The sequence below is a fragment of the Hippocampus guttulatus genome, chromosome 20, assembly GCF_054856545.1.
Source record: "Hippocampus guttulatus isolate MCC_2025c chromosome 20, RoL_Hgut_1.0, whole genome shotgun sequence".
In the NCBI taxonomy this organism is placed as follows: domain Eukaryota; kingdom Metazoa; phylum Chordata; class Actinopteri; order Syngnathiformes; family Syngnathidae; genus Hippocampus; species Hippocampus guttulatus.
The window spans coordinates 66955-82574 of record NC_141280.1 but is presented as its reverse complement, the minus strand read 5'-3'; the positions used below and the strand labels follow the sequence as shown (position 1 = coordinate 82574).

Sequence of the window (15620 nt, the reverse complement as noted above, 5' to 3'; positions counted from 1 at the left end):
CTTCTTCTCGTCCAAGGATTTGTTTTTGACTTCCCCTTAACCCTTATATTATGTTAAGGGTCAATTTGACCCATTTCAGTTTTTGCGTAGACCAAAGCACTGGATATCCTTTCTTTTTCTTCATGAAATGTATTGACTTTTCCTCATCTAGGGTCATGAACCGGTGTGTAAAATCTGGACACTGATGTGTAGTGGGATGTCTGTGCACAGTTTGAATACAAATATGATGTTGGGGGTCATTTTGACCCAGGCACTTTAATGTGGGCGAGCAGCTTTTCAGATCCAAAAGAAACATGTCTAATTGATGAACAGTACTTTGTTTTGACTGCTCAGCGACTGCCAAAGACCCGGGTGTGTGTAGAGCAGGAACTTTCTCTCATTTGACTCGTCACTCTTCTCATGTCATTTCTTTCACCAACATACCAAAAATGAGCTCCAGAGGATTTACAGCTGAAGAAGCTTCATAACACGGTTTGAACTGCAATTGATGCGTAGATGAATTGAGCACGTCAGAACAAGTGTTCAAGTTCAACTTACTAATCACTATATCACGATGGTAAAGGGAACAGTTTTATTGGCAGAGGCGGGACATTTCACGCCGTTTTGCATTTGTGGCACAATCGCTTCGAGCTCACTTTTCGATTCCCGATAAACTTGAGTCCAGCTGCGACCCGATGATCGGCCGAGAAATCCCGAACCGCGTCTGCGTGACTGCAAACGCGCTCGGGCCGTCGATCCGCGGACCTCTGCAAAAGTCGCCAGCAGAGGACGACAACGAGTCAAATGTGCGAAGCGTTACGACGAAGAAGAAAACCCGGAAGCTCAACAAGAGCCAGACGTTTGCCAGTAGAACGCCGCTGCTTTTTGGATTTCCTCCTTTTTACCGCAAAGTGGCGTGTGCGCGAGACGTCGTTCGCGGCACGTTTTCAACTCGTACCAAGACAACGTGGAGGTGGTGTTTACGACCTTCGGAAACACGTTGAGCTTTTTCCTTCGGCAAATTGGAACCGTCAACCGCTGAAGAGAGGGGTTCGACCTTCGTTGTGGCGGCTAAGTTGTCCACGTAAATACTGGATCCAGGTTAGCTCCCGCGACTCAAAGTTTTTTGATTGGACTTTGGCAATCCGTAGCAACGGGGACGCACAGGGAGACAATTGAGACAGATGAGTGCGCGCTACATTGCGCTTGATTGGAGAGTTGCATCGTACCTGTCAACTCATACGGTTTAGCCAGAGTTATAATAATAATAATAATAATAATGCATTTTATTTAAAAGCGCCTTTCATGCCACCCAAGGACACTGTACAGACAATAAGAAAATACAATGTAAAAATTAGTAAACGAGATATTATATAAAAACAGGACATAAAATCATAAAAACATAGGAAATGGAAGAGCTATGTGTTGTAGGCAATCCTGAACAGGTGTGTTTTTAGACGGGACTTGAAAGTGGAAAGAGGTGTGCAGTTTTGGAGGTCCGGAGGTAGGTTGTTCCAGAGCTTTGGAGCAGCGTGACTGAAGGCTCTGGCTCCCATGGTGCTCAGTCGGGCAGGGGGCACTGACAGGCGGAGGGAGGACGAGGATCTGAGGGAGCGAGAGGGGATATGCACCTGGAGAAGGTCGGATAGGTAAGGAGGGGCCAGGTTGTGGATGGCCATATATGTATATAGAAGCAGTTTGTAATTGATGCGATGTTGAACAGGGAGCCAGTGAAGCTGTTGGAGAACGGGGGTGATGTGCTGCTGGGAAGATGTTTTTGTGATGATGCGAGCAGAGGCGTTTTGGACCAGCTGGATTTTATGAAGGGACTTTTGAGGTAGGCCGAAGAGGAGAGCGTTGCAGTAATCAAGGCGGGATGTGACAAGACTGTGGACAAGAATAGCAGTGGTGCGGGGGGTGAGGGAAGGGCGAAGTCTGGTAATATTGCGGAGGTGGAAATAAGCAGTGCGGGTGATGGTGTTGATATGCGAGTGGAAGGTGAGCATGCTATCCAGGATGACACCCAGACTCTTAACCTGGGGGGAGGGGGACACTAGGGAGCTGTCAATGTTGAAGGAAAAACTGTTTACTTTGGATAAAGTGGATTTGGTGCCAAGAAGGAGGACTTCAGTTTTATTAGTATTTAATTTAAGAAAGTTTGTTGTGAACCATGTTTTGAGTTCGGAGAGGCAAGAGGTGAGGGAGGGGGGTGGGAGTATGGAGTTTGGCTTGCAGGAGAGGTAGAGCTGGGTGTCATCAGCAAAGCAGTGAAAGTGGATATTAAATTTGCGGAGGATATGGCCAAGAGGCAGGAGGTAGATGATGAAGAGAAGGGGACCTAGGACAGATCCCTGTGGTACACCTGTGGTGACTGGGGAGGGCTTTGAGGTGAAGGATTTGAGCTGGACAAACTGAGTGCGGCCAGTGAGGTAGGAGTGGAACCAACTGAGGGGAGTGTGGGAGAGACCAATGGAGGAGAGTCTATTGAGGAGGATAGGGTGAGAGATTGTGTCAAAGGCAGCGCTCAAGTCTAAGAGGATGAGGATGGAGACTAAACCGGAATCAGATGCTATGAGGAGATCATTCACAATACGGATTAGGGCAGTCTCTGTGCTGTGGCGGGGGCGGAAACCGGACTGAAAGGGTTCATAGAGAGAGTGAAGGGACAGGTGGGAGTGGAGTTGAGCAGCAACAGTTTTTTCAAGGATTTTCGAGATAAATGGAAGGTTGGAGATGGGGCGGAGGTTATCAAAGTTGTTGGGGTCAGAGCCATGTTTTTTCAGTGTGGGGGTGATAGCAGCAGTTTTGAGGAGTGATGGGACAATACCAGAAGAGAGTGAGGAGTGGATAATAGCAGATATGAGAGGAAGCACAGAAGGAAGGCAGGATTTAACAAGGGATGAAGGGAGGGGATCAAGCTGGCAAGTGGTGGGCTTGGATTTGAGTATGAGGTTGGATAATTCAGCAGTCGTTGGTGGAACAAAACTGGAGAAGAGATGACAAGGAGAAGAAGGTTCAGATGGGGGGGGAGCAGGCAGGTTTTGATGGAGTTGGTGATGGATCTTAAGGATTTTGTGATTGAAGTGTTCCATTATGGAGTTGCAGGTTGCTGTGGAGTACAGGTGGAGGGGGAGAGAGTTTGGTGGCCGGAGGATTTTGTTCATGACGGAGAAGAGAGTTCTTGAATTTCCTTCGTTGGAGAGGATGAGGCCGGAGTAGTAGCTGGATTTGGTTTGTGCAATTTGGTCCTTGTATTTAGTGATATGGGTAGTGTACATGTCCTTATGGATGGTGAGACCGGTTTTCTTATAGAGTCGCTCAAGTTGGCGGTTTTTTGATTTCAATGATCTAAGAGCGGGTGTAAACCAGGGGGCAGATGTAGAGAATGAAGCAGTCCTGGTCTTCAGGGGGGCGAGAGAATTTAGAATATTTGTGAGGCAGGCATTGTAGTGAGCGGTGAGGTCATCCGGGTTTGAAAGGGCGTCTGGGGGCGGGGAACGGTCGATAATGGAGCAGAAGGTGTCAATGTTGATATTTTTGGTATTACGAAAAGAAATGAGGCGGGAGGTTTTGATTGTAGAGAGACAGAGTACGATGTTAAAAGTGAGGAGGAAATGATCGGTTTCAGGAAAAACATCAGCAGTGGGCTTGGAGGGGGAGAAGCCAGAGCAGCAAACCAAGTCCAATGTGTGGCCTTTGATGTGGGTGGGGAAGTCAGTAAGACAGTGTATCGCGAGGCTCTCCAGGTAGGATGTGAAGTCTCTTGTGAGTGGCAGGTCGGGGTTGTCCATGTGAATATTAAAATCTCCCAGCAAAATTAAATTTGGCGAGAGAGTGGATAAGTGTGTGATTAAACTGGAAAATTCATTGATGAAATCGCTATGTGGCTTCGGGGGGCGATAAACTGTGGCAATGATGGTTGGCGTGGGTCCAGGGAGTTTAAACACCATGCATTCAAAAGAGCTTGATGCAGGAACGGAGACTGGTAAGACTTTCCACTTCTCGCGGTGGATTACCGCGAGGCCTCCTCCACGGCCGTTGCCACGGGGACGGCAGATGTAAACAAAGCCGGGAGGAGTGGAGTCATTCAGAGCAGCGAAGTCGTTTGTTTGTTGCCAGGTTTCTGTTAAAACGAGGAAGTCAAGTTTGCGTTCGGCGAGGACGTCTTGAATGAGGTGACCCTTGTTCGTAAGTGAGCGGATGTTCAGCAGTCCAAAGTTGACAGCGGAGGTGTCATGTTTGATGGCGGCAGTGCTGTTAGCCGACCTAGCCAGGCGGGCTACTGCATAGTAGTTGGTGTTGCGGCCGCGGTTTCTGGGAGGACGTCGAGAAGTGGACCAGGTCGAGTTGATTGAGCCAGGATTTTTGTAGTCAACATGTCTACGCGACCCGCGGTGAATGTAGCGACGTCGAGGCAGGCGAGCGATGTCAGGATGATGGTGCAGTTCCGGCGGTGGAGGCTCCGGTGCAATCCTCCGGATCCGGAGAAGATCCGCGACAGAATAGTGGAGTAGTCCTGTCACTGGATGATGGCAGAACGTCAGAAGTATCAGAAATAACCCAAAGGCGGCGAAGTTGTGCCGCCCCATGACGAGGGAGAAAGGCCGGTGCGGTGACAGCTGGTAAGTTTAAGCTACCGGCGTTAGCCCGTGGACTAAGTTACGATTTGGGGTTTGATTGATCGGGTGAAGCTATGATTTGTTACATCAATCACAGTCCAAACAGTCCAAAAACAGAAGGGCAAAAGAAAAATCAGAAGAAATATCTGAAAAGTTTTGGAAAAGTTTGGAGTGAGAAGCGGCGACATACACGCCAGCGTCCTCTCATACGGATTTTGTGGTGAGTCTTGCGTATATGGCCGTATCGCACAAATCATACGGATTCTGAAAATCCCCCCCCCCCCCCTCAACAGGTAGTTCCGTTTGCTTTTGCCCAGAATGGTGATAGTCTACTCGAATGCTTTCATTTCGAAAGTAAATATGAATGGATGCTGTAACTTCGAGCCGATGGGTCAGCATTTGGAGTTGGTGAAAAAAGTAACGCAGGAATACAACTCTGAACACAGTAATGCCACTAAGTAGAATGATGATTAGACATTAACCAGACATTGTATTATGGAGATCTACAATAAATATCATTGAATATTTCGTGGGGTTTTTTCTGCCGTTATTTTGACATATAAAATGCTTTGGTATGTTATAAGTTTTTTTTTTGGTAGTTTATACAGGTTGGCGCTCCGAAAAGTTGACAGGTATGGTTGCATCCTTCTTGTAAATTTCAAACTCAAGACGGGATTGATGACCCAAAAAAGGAAATCGAGGTACGGCACGAACAGCCGTTTCCACAGGTTTTTTTTTTTTTGCCTTTTTTGAACATAGGAGGCCTAATGCCTCTGTGGACATGACTGACAGCTTCTTGTCCCGCCTCCCCGACGGACCGAAGCTTGAAACCTGGGATGGGTTCTGGGAGACGGGCTTGTAGTTTGACCTCTCGCCCGGTCCAAGACAAACAACAATGCGGTAGTCTTGACAGAGCAACCGTCGTGGACGACAGAAAAAAAACAGTTGTGGAGTTTGACAAGGCCATTACTCTTGATGTCATAATACAAGTTGTGGACAAAAGGTCGACGGGCGGATTGTCTGCGCCTTTTGTAGCGGACGGCGGCGATGGAGACCAAGGTATTCCGCAGCCCGGCGCGTCACGGCTACGCGGTGGAAGCGTCGCCCTTCTTCCCCGGCAGGCTGGCGTGCGCCACCTCCCAGCACTACGGCATCGCAGGCACGTAGCGGTTGGCCACGGACCGCTGACCCGCGACCTCCGACCTCTAACCTGTAACCCGCTCGTGCTCAGGCGGCGGCTCGCTGTTGGTCCTCGACGACACGCCGACCGGACCGGGCCTCGTCCGAAGGTAACGTGGAGAAGGCAAAAGAGCCCACGCGAACGTACGCCAAGCAGGTGTTGTCAAGGTCTCCCAAGTTGATTGACCGCTGGCCCGTTTGTGTGCTCGCGGCAGCTGGGAGTGGAGCGACGGCTTGTTTGACGCGTCGTGGAGCGAGGCCAACGAGCACGTCCTGGTGGCGGCCGGGGGCGACGGCAGCCTGCAGCTGTGGGACCTTCATCACGGCGCCCCCCTCAGGCTGGCCAAGGAGCACGCGCGAGAGGTCAGCCGCCCGCGGTGGGGGGCGGTCTCTCCGGCCCGAGGGCGCGACAAAGCCCAATTGCGGTCAAGTTGCCACCACGGCAAATCCTTTTCGACCCCAAGGTCGGAAATAAGTTTGTGTTCTTTGGTAGGTGTACGCGGTGGACTGGAGTCAGACGAGAGGCCACGACGCCATCGTGTCGGGATCGTGGGATCGCACCGCCAAAGTGGTGCGTGCCTCCGTCTTCTTGCTCTGCACGGGTTTGTCGGCCTTCCCGTCTGACCTGTGACCTTTCGCTTCCTCCTAGTGGGACCCCACCCTCGGCCAATCGCTCAGCACTTTCACAGGTCACCAGGGGGTCATCTACAGCACCATTTGGTCACCTCACATCTCGGCGTGCTTCGCTTCATCCTCAGGTGGGCGCGCTCAAAGGGCACGGCATGGCACCGTGTCCCCACAAGGAGGCGCTGTTGACCTGTTTTTGTGTGTATGTGTGCGTGTGCGTGTGTGTGTGTGTGTGTGTGTGTGTGTAAAGCGTGATTGCTGAGGTGTCTGTGGGCGGGTGAGGAAAATGTCCGCCTGGGTGCTTTTCTTCGAAGTGGCACGTGCGCTTAAAATGTCAGCTATCTGGCAGCGGCAGCTGGCTAAGCCGCGCATGCTTCAAAGTGGCGTCGCCAGCATGCGCTTCGCTTGGCCCAACATTTTCATACAAAAGGTCACAAACAGCCAAAGCGTGCGTGGGAGAGCGCGGACGTGTGCGCGTGCCCGAGCAGCCGGCACTACGCTTTGCCTCACAAGTGGAGCAAAAAGACAAAGCCTTTTCCTTAGTGGGGGAAAGTCGCCAATCTACCGGAGGAAGGAATGAAAGAAAAACGTTGCCGACGGGATCGACGCCGCCAGCGACGGCCTCGGGCGTCATTTGTCAAACGGGATCGGTCGTGGGAAGACGACGATGTCACGGATGACGTCCCAACGCTCTTTTGTGTGCGTGTGTGTTTTGTGCCCGGCGCCGTCCACAAACACGCCAGAGGTGCCCGGAACCTGAAGCTGCTTGTTTCAGTGTCGGCGCTTGGCCACTCCCCTCTGAAAAAGTCCCCGGCCCAGAACAAAGCCTTTCCCGTCGTCTCTCGACCGCGGAAACGGCCTCAGAACGGGTGACGCCGCCGCCCTTTGAATTTCGACGCTCGGTTTCTTCAAAAGAAATTGAAAATGGGCCGATCAAAGTCGGTCACCTCTCCGCCCCGGCGACGCATCCTGACACAACACGTCCGTTCCGATCAAAGTTGCTCTGTGAGCCGGCGAGCGCTCGCCTCCGCCGCCCGCGTCGCGTCAACGCTTTCAACTTCCCGTCGCTAATCTGATCTCGCGCGGATGCCGCCGACATCCCAGCGCGGCGTGGGCGGCCGTGGAAAAAGCTCCGACGACTTTGATGAGCTTGGGAACGGCGCTCCGCTCGCTCGTGTTGGAGAGGAGATTGGGGGGGGGGGGGGGCTAACGCCGACCCCGTGGGCTCACGCGGCCCAAGGTTCCGTTCCCTAAACGCCACCCGAGGGCCCGCCTACGTCACGAGATAAGTGCTAACGCTAACAAGCTTCCGGCGCCGCGATGGGCTCCTATCTCGGGAGGCAGCCATTTTGTGGCAAGGGGTGGGGGGGGGGGGCACCGGGCAGGAGTAAAGCACGTTTGAACACGCGGTCAGCATATCGGATTCGGTTGCACTCGGGCCGCATTCCGACAAGATGGCCGCCTCGGCGGCCGCAAAGGACGTTAAAAGTCGCCCGCGACCAAAACGGCGAAAGCGAAGCCACGCCCACGACGCCGAAAAATGTGCCGGGCGCCGATTAAAGCGGCTCCTTAATCTCCTTCCCGTCCGTTCCTTTTGGAGCTCAAATATGTGTCGGAGTGACAAGTCGGCACCGGCCTGAATTAATCCTTTTCGCATAATCCACCGCCTGCAAGAAGGGGGGGGGGGGGGGGGCGCACGCACAACTTCCCGTCTTTGTGTGTTTTTGTGTGCGCGTAGGTGACGGCACGCTGCGAGTGTGGGACGTGAAGGCGGGCGCGTGCCGGTTGGCCGTGCCGGCGCACGACGCCGAGGTCCTGACCTGCGATTGGTGCAAATACGATCAGGTGAGCGACTCGCGAGAGGAGGCGGATGTGGCGCGGATAATCTCCGGCGACGCGAAAAGCTCGCGGGCGGCGACGGAGGCCGGATGGGGTCTCGCTGAGCCCAAAGCCCTTGATGTGGCTTGTGCGTGCGCAGAATGTTGCGGCGACCGGCGCGGTGGACGGCAGCGTGCGCGTTTGGGACCTGAGGAACCCCCGCCGGCCCCTCAATCTAATGACGGGCCACAACTACGCCGTCCGGCGAGTCAAAGTAGGTGGCGAGACGAGCCGCTCGCTGGCGCACGCGCACGCCATCGAAACAGCCGCATTTGCATTGACGCGCTGGCAACTTCCCTCCCCAAACGCACACGCACAGTGACTTCCTTTGGCAATTCGCTGTCGCGATTGTCCGGGCGCATGAACATACCAGCCGATTTAGTAACTTGTGATTTCTGTGCCCAGTTCTCTCCTTTCAGTGGCAACGTGGTGGCGTCCTGCTCCTATGATTTCACTGTAAGGTAAAATGCTGCACCTTTGTAGTTTTTGTCTCACGCGCTCAGCCCAAGTCAACCGGGCTTTTGTTCGAGAAGCGCAAGGAGCCACTTTGATGTCATGCGATGCGGGTCGGCGCCAAATGATGCCACGCCGTCCGGTGCGCGCAATGACATTGGCCGCTCCCGGCTTTTGCGCCGACGTGTCGCTCCTTGGCGCAGATTGACAGAATTCCTCTTGCCCAGAGAGGAGCCCGAGCTCGGGCTCCTCTCTGGGCTGGAATTGGATGTTCGGAAGGAGACGCCGCCAAGGCGAGGCCCTTCCGGAACACCATGCGGGAAAGCGCCTTAGGGGCCACTTGCATACATGCGCGCGCGCGCCGCTTCGTCACATTTCCGTGTCGAGTGTGTGAGCACAACCGGCACGTCCTGTTCTGATCAGTGTGTAGGTTGAGCAAACGGTGGGGGGGGGGACACACAAAGCGGACAGGTGAGCACACCGGTCACAATGGAAGGCATACTGTGGGTTACCGTGGCAATCGCGCAAAAGAGGACTGCGTGCTCATGGCGTGATGTTTGCACAAAGCGGCTCAAATGCGCTCGTGTCGCACCTCGCGAGCGGAAGAAAACGCAAACCGATGACTCGAAAAGCGGCGGCTCGCCTCGCGCGCTCGTGATGAGCCGCTCGCGGTCGGCTAGCGCGCGGCCATGCCGTTTAGCGGAGCGCTCGGCGTAGCTCGCGGCTCCTTCTCGTTCGATAGCGACCGAGCCGCGTTCCGATCTGAGAAGCGAGACCCGGCGTCTCACCGACGCGAGCCCTTTGGGATTGAGAGAGACGAGCGGCTAGCGATTGAGCCCCCGCCTCCCCCAAAAAAAGAAGAATCATTCTTGCCAACAGCAATCCCACTAATCGAAGCACTTTCTTGACTCCCGTGTGCGTTCGCGCGCGGTCAAAGCCCTGACGCAGCAAACCTTCCAGACTCATCCACTTTGCAAATGTGATTAAATCACAGCGAGCGAGCGCACTGCCCGCCGCGGGCCTCCGCCGCGCACGCACTCCACGCGCCCCCCGGAGGCGCCTCACTAAGTGACCGGCGTCACCAAAACGCAGCCTTGTGCGCATGTCATGCGGCGCTCTGACGCCAGCGCCTGCCGTCCGCCTCCGTTCAAAGTGAGCGAAGGCCTTGGGGATCGGGCCTCCGTGCCGCAAGATGGCGGCGCGGCCATCAAATAGACCCGTGGGAGCCAAGCAACCACGGGGCGCGCGCGACGCCAATTTTCCCGCGCGTCCTTCCAAAGCCTTCCGAGGCATTGAGCCGTCGAGCTAAACGACGCCGGGCCTCGATTGCCCTTCCGACGTCTTCGGTCAAGCTGTCGGAAATAATCGCGAGCAGCTTCGCGTAAAATAGGCTCCGCCGTGTCCTCCTTTGGAAAAAAAAACAGGAATTCACAGCATGGGTCGCGCGACGCGGTCGTCACACTTGCGGAACCATAAAACGTTTTTTCAGCCCGCCAACGTTGCTCTTTGGCCGAGCGTGTAAAAGTCCCGCCGGACGCGTGAATGAGAAGCTTCCGTGGGGGCCTTTTCCTTTGGCGCCTCTTTGCGAACGGAGCGCACGGCCCAGCTTCGGGCCCGGCCGAAGTCGGCGAGCGAACCGCGCCTGACCCGACGTATGCCGTGTTTGTCCTCTCGGAGGTTTTGGGACTGGAAGAGGGAGAGCGCTCTCGTCGACACGGTGGAACATCACTCGGAGTTTGTCTGCGGCCTGGACTTCAACCTGCACGTCCCCAACCAGGTAAGTTGGTTGACTCGACGCCTTCCTCCCATCTGCGGCGCCGGACCGACGCCGCAGATGGCCCCACGGCAAATATGTCACCCCAATTCCAAAACCCGACGCGAGTTCCCGTGTGCCAAAGGAGCGAGCCCACGCGTCGCTCGGTGGGATGCGCGGCAAGATTGCGTCGGCGGGAGCTCATTCGGCGTCGTTTGCGGCGACGCCTGCGTTTTCCGCACACGACGAAAAAGCCCCCCCGAGGCCGATGGAAATCAACCAAATGTGCCGAGCGAGCTAACGATGGCCCGCACCATCTGGCCACTCTTCTCCCGACTCGCGCGCGTGTGACGCATCCGCCTCTTTGTGAGCCGACCCTGCGCTCGCTCGCGTGCAAAGGAGACGATCCTGTTGCCGTGACGGCTCCAACATGACCTTTGACGGTTGCGTTCAGGTGCTGGACTGTTCGTGGGACGAGACGGTGAAGATCTACACGCCGCCGTGTTTGTCCGGCGCCGGGCCCCGGCCGTGACGGGGTCGAGTCAAAGAGGAAGCGGCGCGGCGAGTGACGTACCGCGACCTCCGGATGAAGAAGGCGTCCTTGGTTTGCGGGGACGGACGGCCAGAAGAGGCCCGAGGAAGCGTTCGGCCATTCGTCGACTCATTCCGGCCGAGCTGCGGGCGCGCCGGCGTGACGCAGGCGCTCCATCGGGCGCCTCGGCGACGCCCGCCGTCGCGCGCGGGCTCCAGACGAAAGAACGAAGGCGGAGCTGCCCGGAGCCGAATCTCCCCAGATAACTTTGAGCCTCCTCCCAAACCTTCCGGCGTTGGCCGCGCCGAAATGCAAGCGTTTGAGCTTTCCCTTCAAATGAGAGTCTGCTAATCTTTTTGCAACAATGGACCCCCTCCCACGTGGGCCTGCCGCTAATCCTCCGGCGGAGTTAATTGGAAGGATGGCCCTCCCCGCCCCCCCCCACCCCAACCCCGTGACCTCAAAGTCATTTCCTGATGAAAAATTAAAACGAGAGAATGTGAAAGCTGAGAGGCTGAATTCAAATTTGTGCAAGGATGTCGAACGATGCGGAAGATCGAATGGTTTGAATCGCTTAAAAAGGGAAGCGAGGAATCCGGGACGCAACGAAATTAAAGGAAACGAGAAAGGAAGCAAGCATGCGGCGTCCCTCATCATTAGGCCACGAGGGCCCCCCCCCCCCCCGTGGCACACCAGTTGAAAACTGGAATGCTTTGAATCGGGCCCAAAATGGCGTCGGAAAGAAAACCTCTTCATTTGGACTTTGTTGAATGGGGAAACGGGTTCCATCTTTGCCGGGTGGCAGTTTGGGGCATCGACGCTTGGAACCGTTTGAATCTGTCCAAAATGTGGAAATTGGAGGGCGGGGGGGCGACATTTGAATGGTCAAATTGTTGAATTTGGGGTAACGGGGTCGTTTTGGGCATCTTGCCAGGGAATGAGCTGAACGTTTGGCGTATCAAGTCGGAGATTGCAAATGAATGTGGGGGTGAAAAACGCCGAGAGCCGTCATGAATTGGGGGAGGGAGAAAAGTGGCCAAGCCTTGAAATATGCTGCAAAAATGTCAAGAACGGAAGAAGAAAGTTTGGGTGCTTTTACTCGTCGGGGATGCAGGGCGCCCCCTCTCGCTCCTTTCCTGACCCCCACCTCGGCATGCGGGGAATCCCTCTTCCTCCGCGTCAAAGGGGGGAGTGGGCGCGCGCGCGAGAGAGAGAGAGCGAGTGTGTGTGTGTGGGGGGGGGGGGGCTTCGTGCCGCTTCACGCGAGCCGAACATCGGCGGACGTTTCTCTTCTTTTTCAAGCAGGCTCTCCCACACCAAAAGGACGGGGCAGAAGATTGCGCGTGCGCGCGCCGGAGTAGGAAAGGTCCTCCCCCACGCCCCCCCCCCCCCCCGCGCCTTCCTCGTCCTCATCCTCGCTGCGGCGCCGCCGTAGTTTGCGCGGCTGCAGCGGCGGACGATGGAGGCGGTGCGCGGGCGCGCGCCGGCCATCGCGGTGGCGGTGGCCCACGGCGTGTTTTCGGGGAGCCTCAACATCCTGCTCAAGTTCCTCATCAGCGGCCGCCACTTCGGCTTCCTCACGCTGCTCCAGCTGTGCACGTGCGGCGCCGCCGCGCTGGGCCTGGAAACGCTGCGCCGGCTCGGCAGGGTCTCCGTGCCCCCCTTCGGCCTCGGCCTCTCCAAGGTAAGGCCCGCGCGCGCCAGGCCAACTCGCTCAGGTGCGCTCGCCGAGAAGAAGGCGGCGAGAGCCCCTTTGGCAGCTCGGACGCCAGAGTCGGCGCGTCGTCCTTCTCCGCCAGCGCCACCGTCCCCACTTCTGCCCCGCGTCGTCGTGGTGCGCGCGCGCGCGGCCAGTGTCGCCGGTTCGCTGGGGGGGGGGTGAGCCGAGAGCGAGCGTTGGAGTGCGCAAAGAAGTTGGCCGATCTCCCAAGAGCGAAACAAGAAGCGCTCTCGCCCGCGAGGCCAGATTTCTCACGGGATGACGTCACGGCAGCTCCCTTCACACACTGACGTGAAAGCTCGAAGAGATCATGTTTTGGGGGGGGGGGGGCAAAGGGGAGCGCGCGAGCCTTGAAAGTGACTGAGCCTTTTATGCCACCCGGACAGGGCTCTGACGCGAGCGTTTTGCCCCCCCCCGCAGGAGTTTGCAGCGTTGTGCGTCCTGTCGACGCTGCAGTCGACGCTGACGCTGTGGTCGCTGCGCGGCCTGAGCCTGCCCATGTACGTGGTGTTCAAGCGCTGCCTGCCGCTCTTCACGCTCTCCATCGGCGTCTGCGTCCTCAGGAACGGCGCCCCGTCCCCCGGCGTGCTCGGCGCCGTCGCCATCACCACCGCGGGCGCCGCGCTCGCCGGTAAGGGCCCCGCCTCGCCATCGGCCCCCCCCCGCGCCCGCGCCTCATCCGTCTTGCGCTTTGCGCCCGCGGCAGGCGCGGGAGACCTGAGCGGCGACCCGTCGGGCTACGCCACCGGCGTCCTGGCGGTCGTCATCCACGCGTCCTACCTGGTCCTCATCCAGAAGACCAGCCTGCAGAGCCGGCACGGGCCCCTCACCGCGCAGTACGCCATCGCCGTCATGGCCACCCCGGTGAGTCGACCCCCCCCCCCCCCCGGCCCGCTCGCCGCCCGTTCGCCTTTCATCCCGTCGGCTTTGCGCCTCAGGTCCTGCTGGCGGGCGCCGTGATCTCGTCGGACGCGGCGGCCGTGTGGTCGTACCCGGGCTGGAGGGACGCCGGCGTCGTGGCGCTCTTCCTGTCCAGCGTCGCCATCGGCTGCGCCATGAACTTCACCACCTACCACTGCACCTACCTCAACTCGGCCGTCACCACCAGCTTCGTGGGCGTGGTCAAGAGCGTGGTCACCATCACCGTGGGCATGCTGGCCTTTGACGACGTGGCGCCCAGCGCGCTCTTTGTGGGCGGCGTGGTGGTCAACACAGTGGGCTCCGTCACCTACTGCGCCGTCAAGTTCTTCGAGATCAAGAAGAAGAGTTCCTACGAGCACCTGGAGGGCGGCGGCGACGCGGCGGCGGCGAACCTCCGCCAAGCTCCCCGGGCGGGCGCGTCCTCCCGCGTGACGACCGAGAAGGATGCGGCCGAGACGCGCGGGGACGCGGCGGCGGGCGACTACCTGGCCGTCTGGCGCTCCGTCAGACGGCTGCGCTCGGCCGAGGGAGGCGGCCTCGTCGACAACATGGAGCAACAGAGTCCCTGAGGGCCGCCTCGCGGCGCCGGCTGGCGCGCTTCTCTCGTGACGTCGCGCGATGACAAACAAAACGGGGGCCGAGCGGCGCGGGTGAAGAAAAGCCAAGTGGACATTTCCTGCTTGTTGAAGACGTTTGGCCTTCAATCCAAAAGGCCTCTTGGGTTCTCCCTTTGGCTGCGCGGTCCCCCTCTTTGGAGGCCAGAACTCGGGGGGGGGGGGGGGGCAGCGCGTCACGTCACGTCACCTCCTCCAAAGGTCGCCCCCTCGTCTCCAAATCCCTCCGCCCTTGACGGCCCCTTCTGGCCTCCCTCGCCCGACGAGCCCTTTTGCCCCAAAATGGCCGACGGCGTGGCGAGAGGGACCCCGCGCGGGCGGGAGGGCGAGTGACGAGGCCTCGGGGATCAAAAGTGAAAGGTCTCGGGCGGACGGGAATCGTCCACTTGCCTGGATCCCCCCTCGGCCCTTTGCCATCACCCGCTTTGGGCTCGCTCGCTCGCAGCTCGATTGTTGGTTTTCCTCCCCGAGCGACGCCTTCAGCTGAGCGTGTCGAGAGCTTTCACTTGACGCTAACGGGGAGCGGCACCCCGACCCTGGCCGTAGCGCGCGGGGGCCGCCGTAGGATTCCCGCTAGCGCCGGCCGATGCGAACGGACGACAACGGGAGATGGGGGGGGGGGGGGGCACCCACCGATGGGGCTCATCCGAGCGCTGCGGGCCTTACTTTCCGAACGGAAAGGAGCAGCCGTGATTGCTATTGATTTTCCTCCAAGATCTTTTAGCGCGACAAGATGAGCGAGCGAGCGCAGGTGACGATGAGCAGCACCAAAACACCCGCGGCTAGCGCCCCCCCATAACCGCTGCGTGCGTGCGTGTGGCTATTTGAGTGTGTGCATGTCTTTGTGTGTTTTTATGCACTCCTTTGTCTCCACGCGTGCGCGTGCGTTTGGCTTTGTGAACCTGTGTGTGCCCGCCGCCGTGTACTTTGTGCGTGCGCGTGCGTGCACGCATGCCCTCGAATATGTGCAAGCGTGCCCGTGTACGTGTTTGTGTCTTGGCGTGCGCGCGTGCCTGCAAAAAGAAACATTCCTGCGACACGCGAGGGGCGCTTGGCCTGACGTCGGTTTGGCCGTTTTGCCAAAGAGCGATTGTTGTCGGCATGATGACCATCCATTTATTCCTCGATCATTCATTAAAAAAGTGTGACGTGCGGTCGTCCTGGACGAGATGTTTTCTGTGCGCGCGCGTGCGGACGAGCGCGAGCAAAAAGGAGAAAACCGAGAGGCCGTTGAAGGCTCGGCGCTAACCCGAGTAAAGTGGATGAAGGACGCTGCGTGTGCATGTGCGTGTGCGTGTTGTTAGATGACAGGCCGGGGACGGCGACCCGTTCTGTCCGCCACCGG

At 57.5% G+C, this 15620-nt stretch overlaps 2 protein-coding genes across 7 annotated transcripts; both read left to right on the top strand.

Moving 5' to 3' along the window:
* Positions 1–781: 781 nt before the first annotated feature.
* Positions 782–11530, top strand: pex7 (peroxisomal biogenesis factor 7). Of its 6 annotated transcripts, none has more exons than XM_086100953.1 (11): positions 791–1080; positions 5634–5757; positions 5830–5887; positions 5993–6140; positions 6271–6348; positions 6427–6535; positions 8143–8249; positions 8383–8496; positions 8688–8738; positions 10413–10512; positions 10943–11530. In XM_086100953.1, the coding sequence occupies exons 2-11, from the start codon at positions 5646–5648 to the stop codon at positions 11284–11286; spliced, it is 1221 nt and encodes a 406-aa protein (XP_085957079.1). In that variant the 5' UTR covers positions 791–1080; positions 5634–5645; the 3' UTR covers positions 11287–11530. The 6 variants fall into 6 exon arrangements, 5 of the variants coding, with proteins under 5 accessions (XP_085957084.1, XP_085957079.1, XP_085957080.1 ...); XM_086100955.1 differs by having other exon boundaries at positions 792–1080; positions 8688–8743; positions 10943–11212; XM_086100957.1 differs by lacking the exon at positions 791–1080 and adding an exon at positions 2252–4601.
* Positions 11531–12428: 898 nt separating this feature from the next.
* On the top strand, positions 12429–15432 carry slc35d3 (solute carrier family 35 member D3). Its single transcript, XM_086100480.1, has 4 exons — positions 12429–12704; positions 13161–13371; positions 13447–13604; positions 13679–15432. Exons 1-4 carry the CDS (start codon positions 12480–12482, stop codon positions 14228–14230), a joined length of 1146 nt encoding a protein of 381 aa, XP_085956606.1. The 5' UTR covers positions 12429–12479; the 3' UTR covers positions 14231–15432.
* Positions 15433–15620: the final 188 nt, after the last annotated feature.

What these genes read in the sequence shown, in the direction of transcription:
- pex7 (XM_086100953.1), top strand. Translation starts at nt 5,646, where the DNA reads ATGGAGACCAAGGTATTCCGCAGCCCGGCGCGTCACGGCTACGCGGTG. An exon ending in CCAGCACTACGGCATCGCAG is followed by an intron (nt 5,758 to 5,829) that starts GCACGTAGCGGT and finishes GCTCGTGCTCAG; the next exon opens with GCGGCGGCTCGCTGTTGGTC. An exon ending in CCTGCTCCTATGATTTCACT is followed by an intron (nt 8,739 to 10,412) that starts GTAAGGTAAAAT and finishes GTCCTCTCGGAG; the next exon opens with GTTTTGGGACTGGAAGAGGG.
- slc35d3 (XM_086100480.1), top strand. Translation starts at nt 12,480, where the DNA reads ATGGAGGCGGTGCGCGGGCGCGCGCCGGCCATCGCGGTGGCGGTGGCC. An exon ending in TCGGCCTCGGCCTCTCCAAG is followed by an intron (nt 12,705 to 13,160) that starts GTAAGGCCCGCG and finishes CCCCCCCCGCAG; the next exon opens with GAGTTTGCAGCGTTGTGCGT. An exon ending in CGCGGGCGCCGCGCTCGCCG is followed by an intron (nt 13,372 to 13,446) that starts GTAAGGGCCCCG and finishes CGCCCGCGGCAG; the next exon opens with GCGCGGGAGACCTGAGCGGC.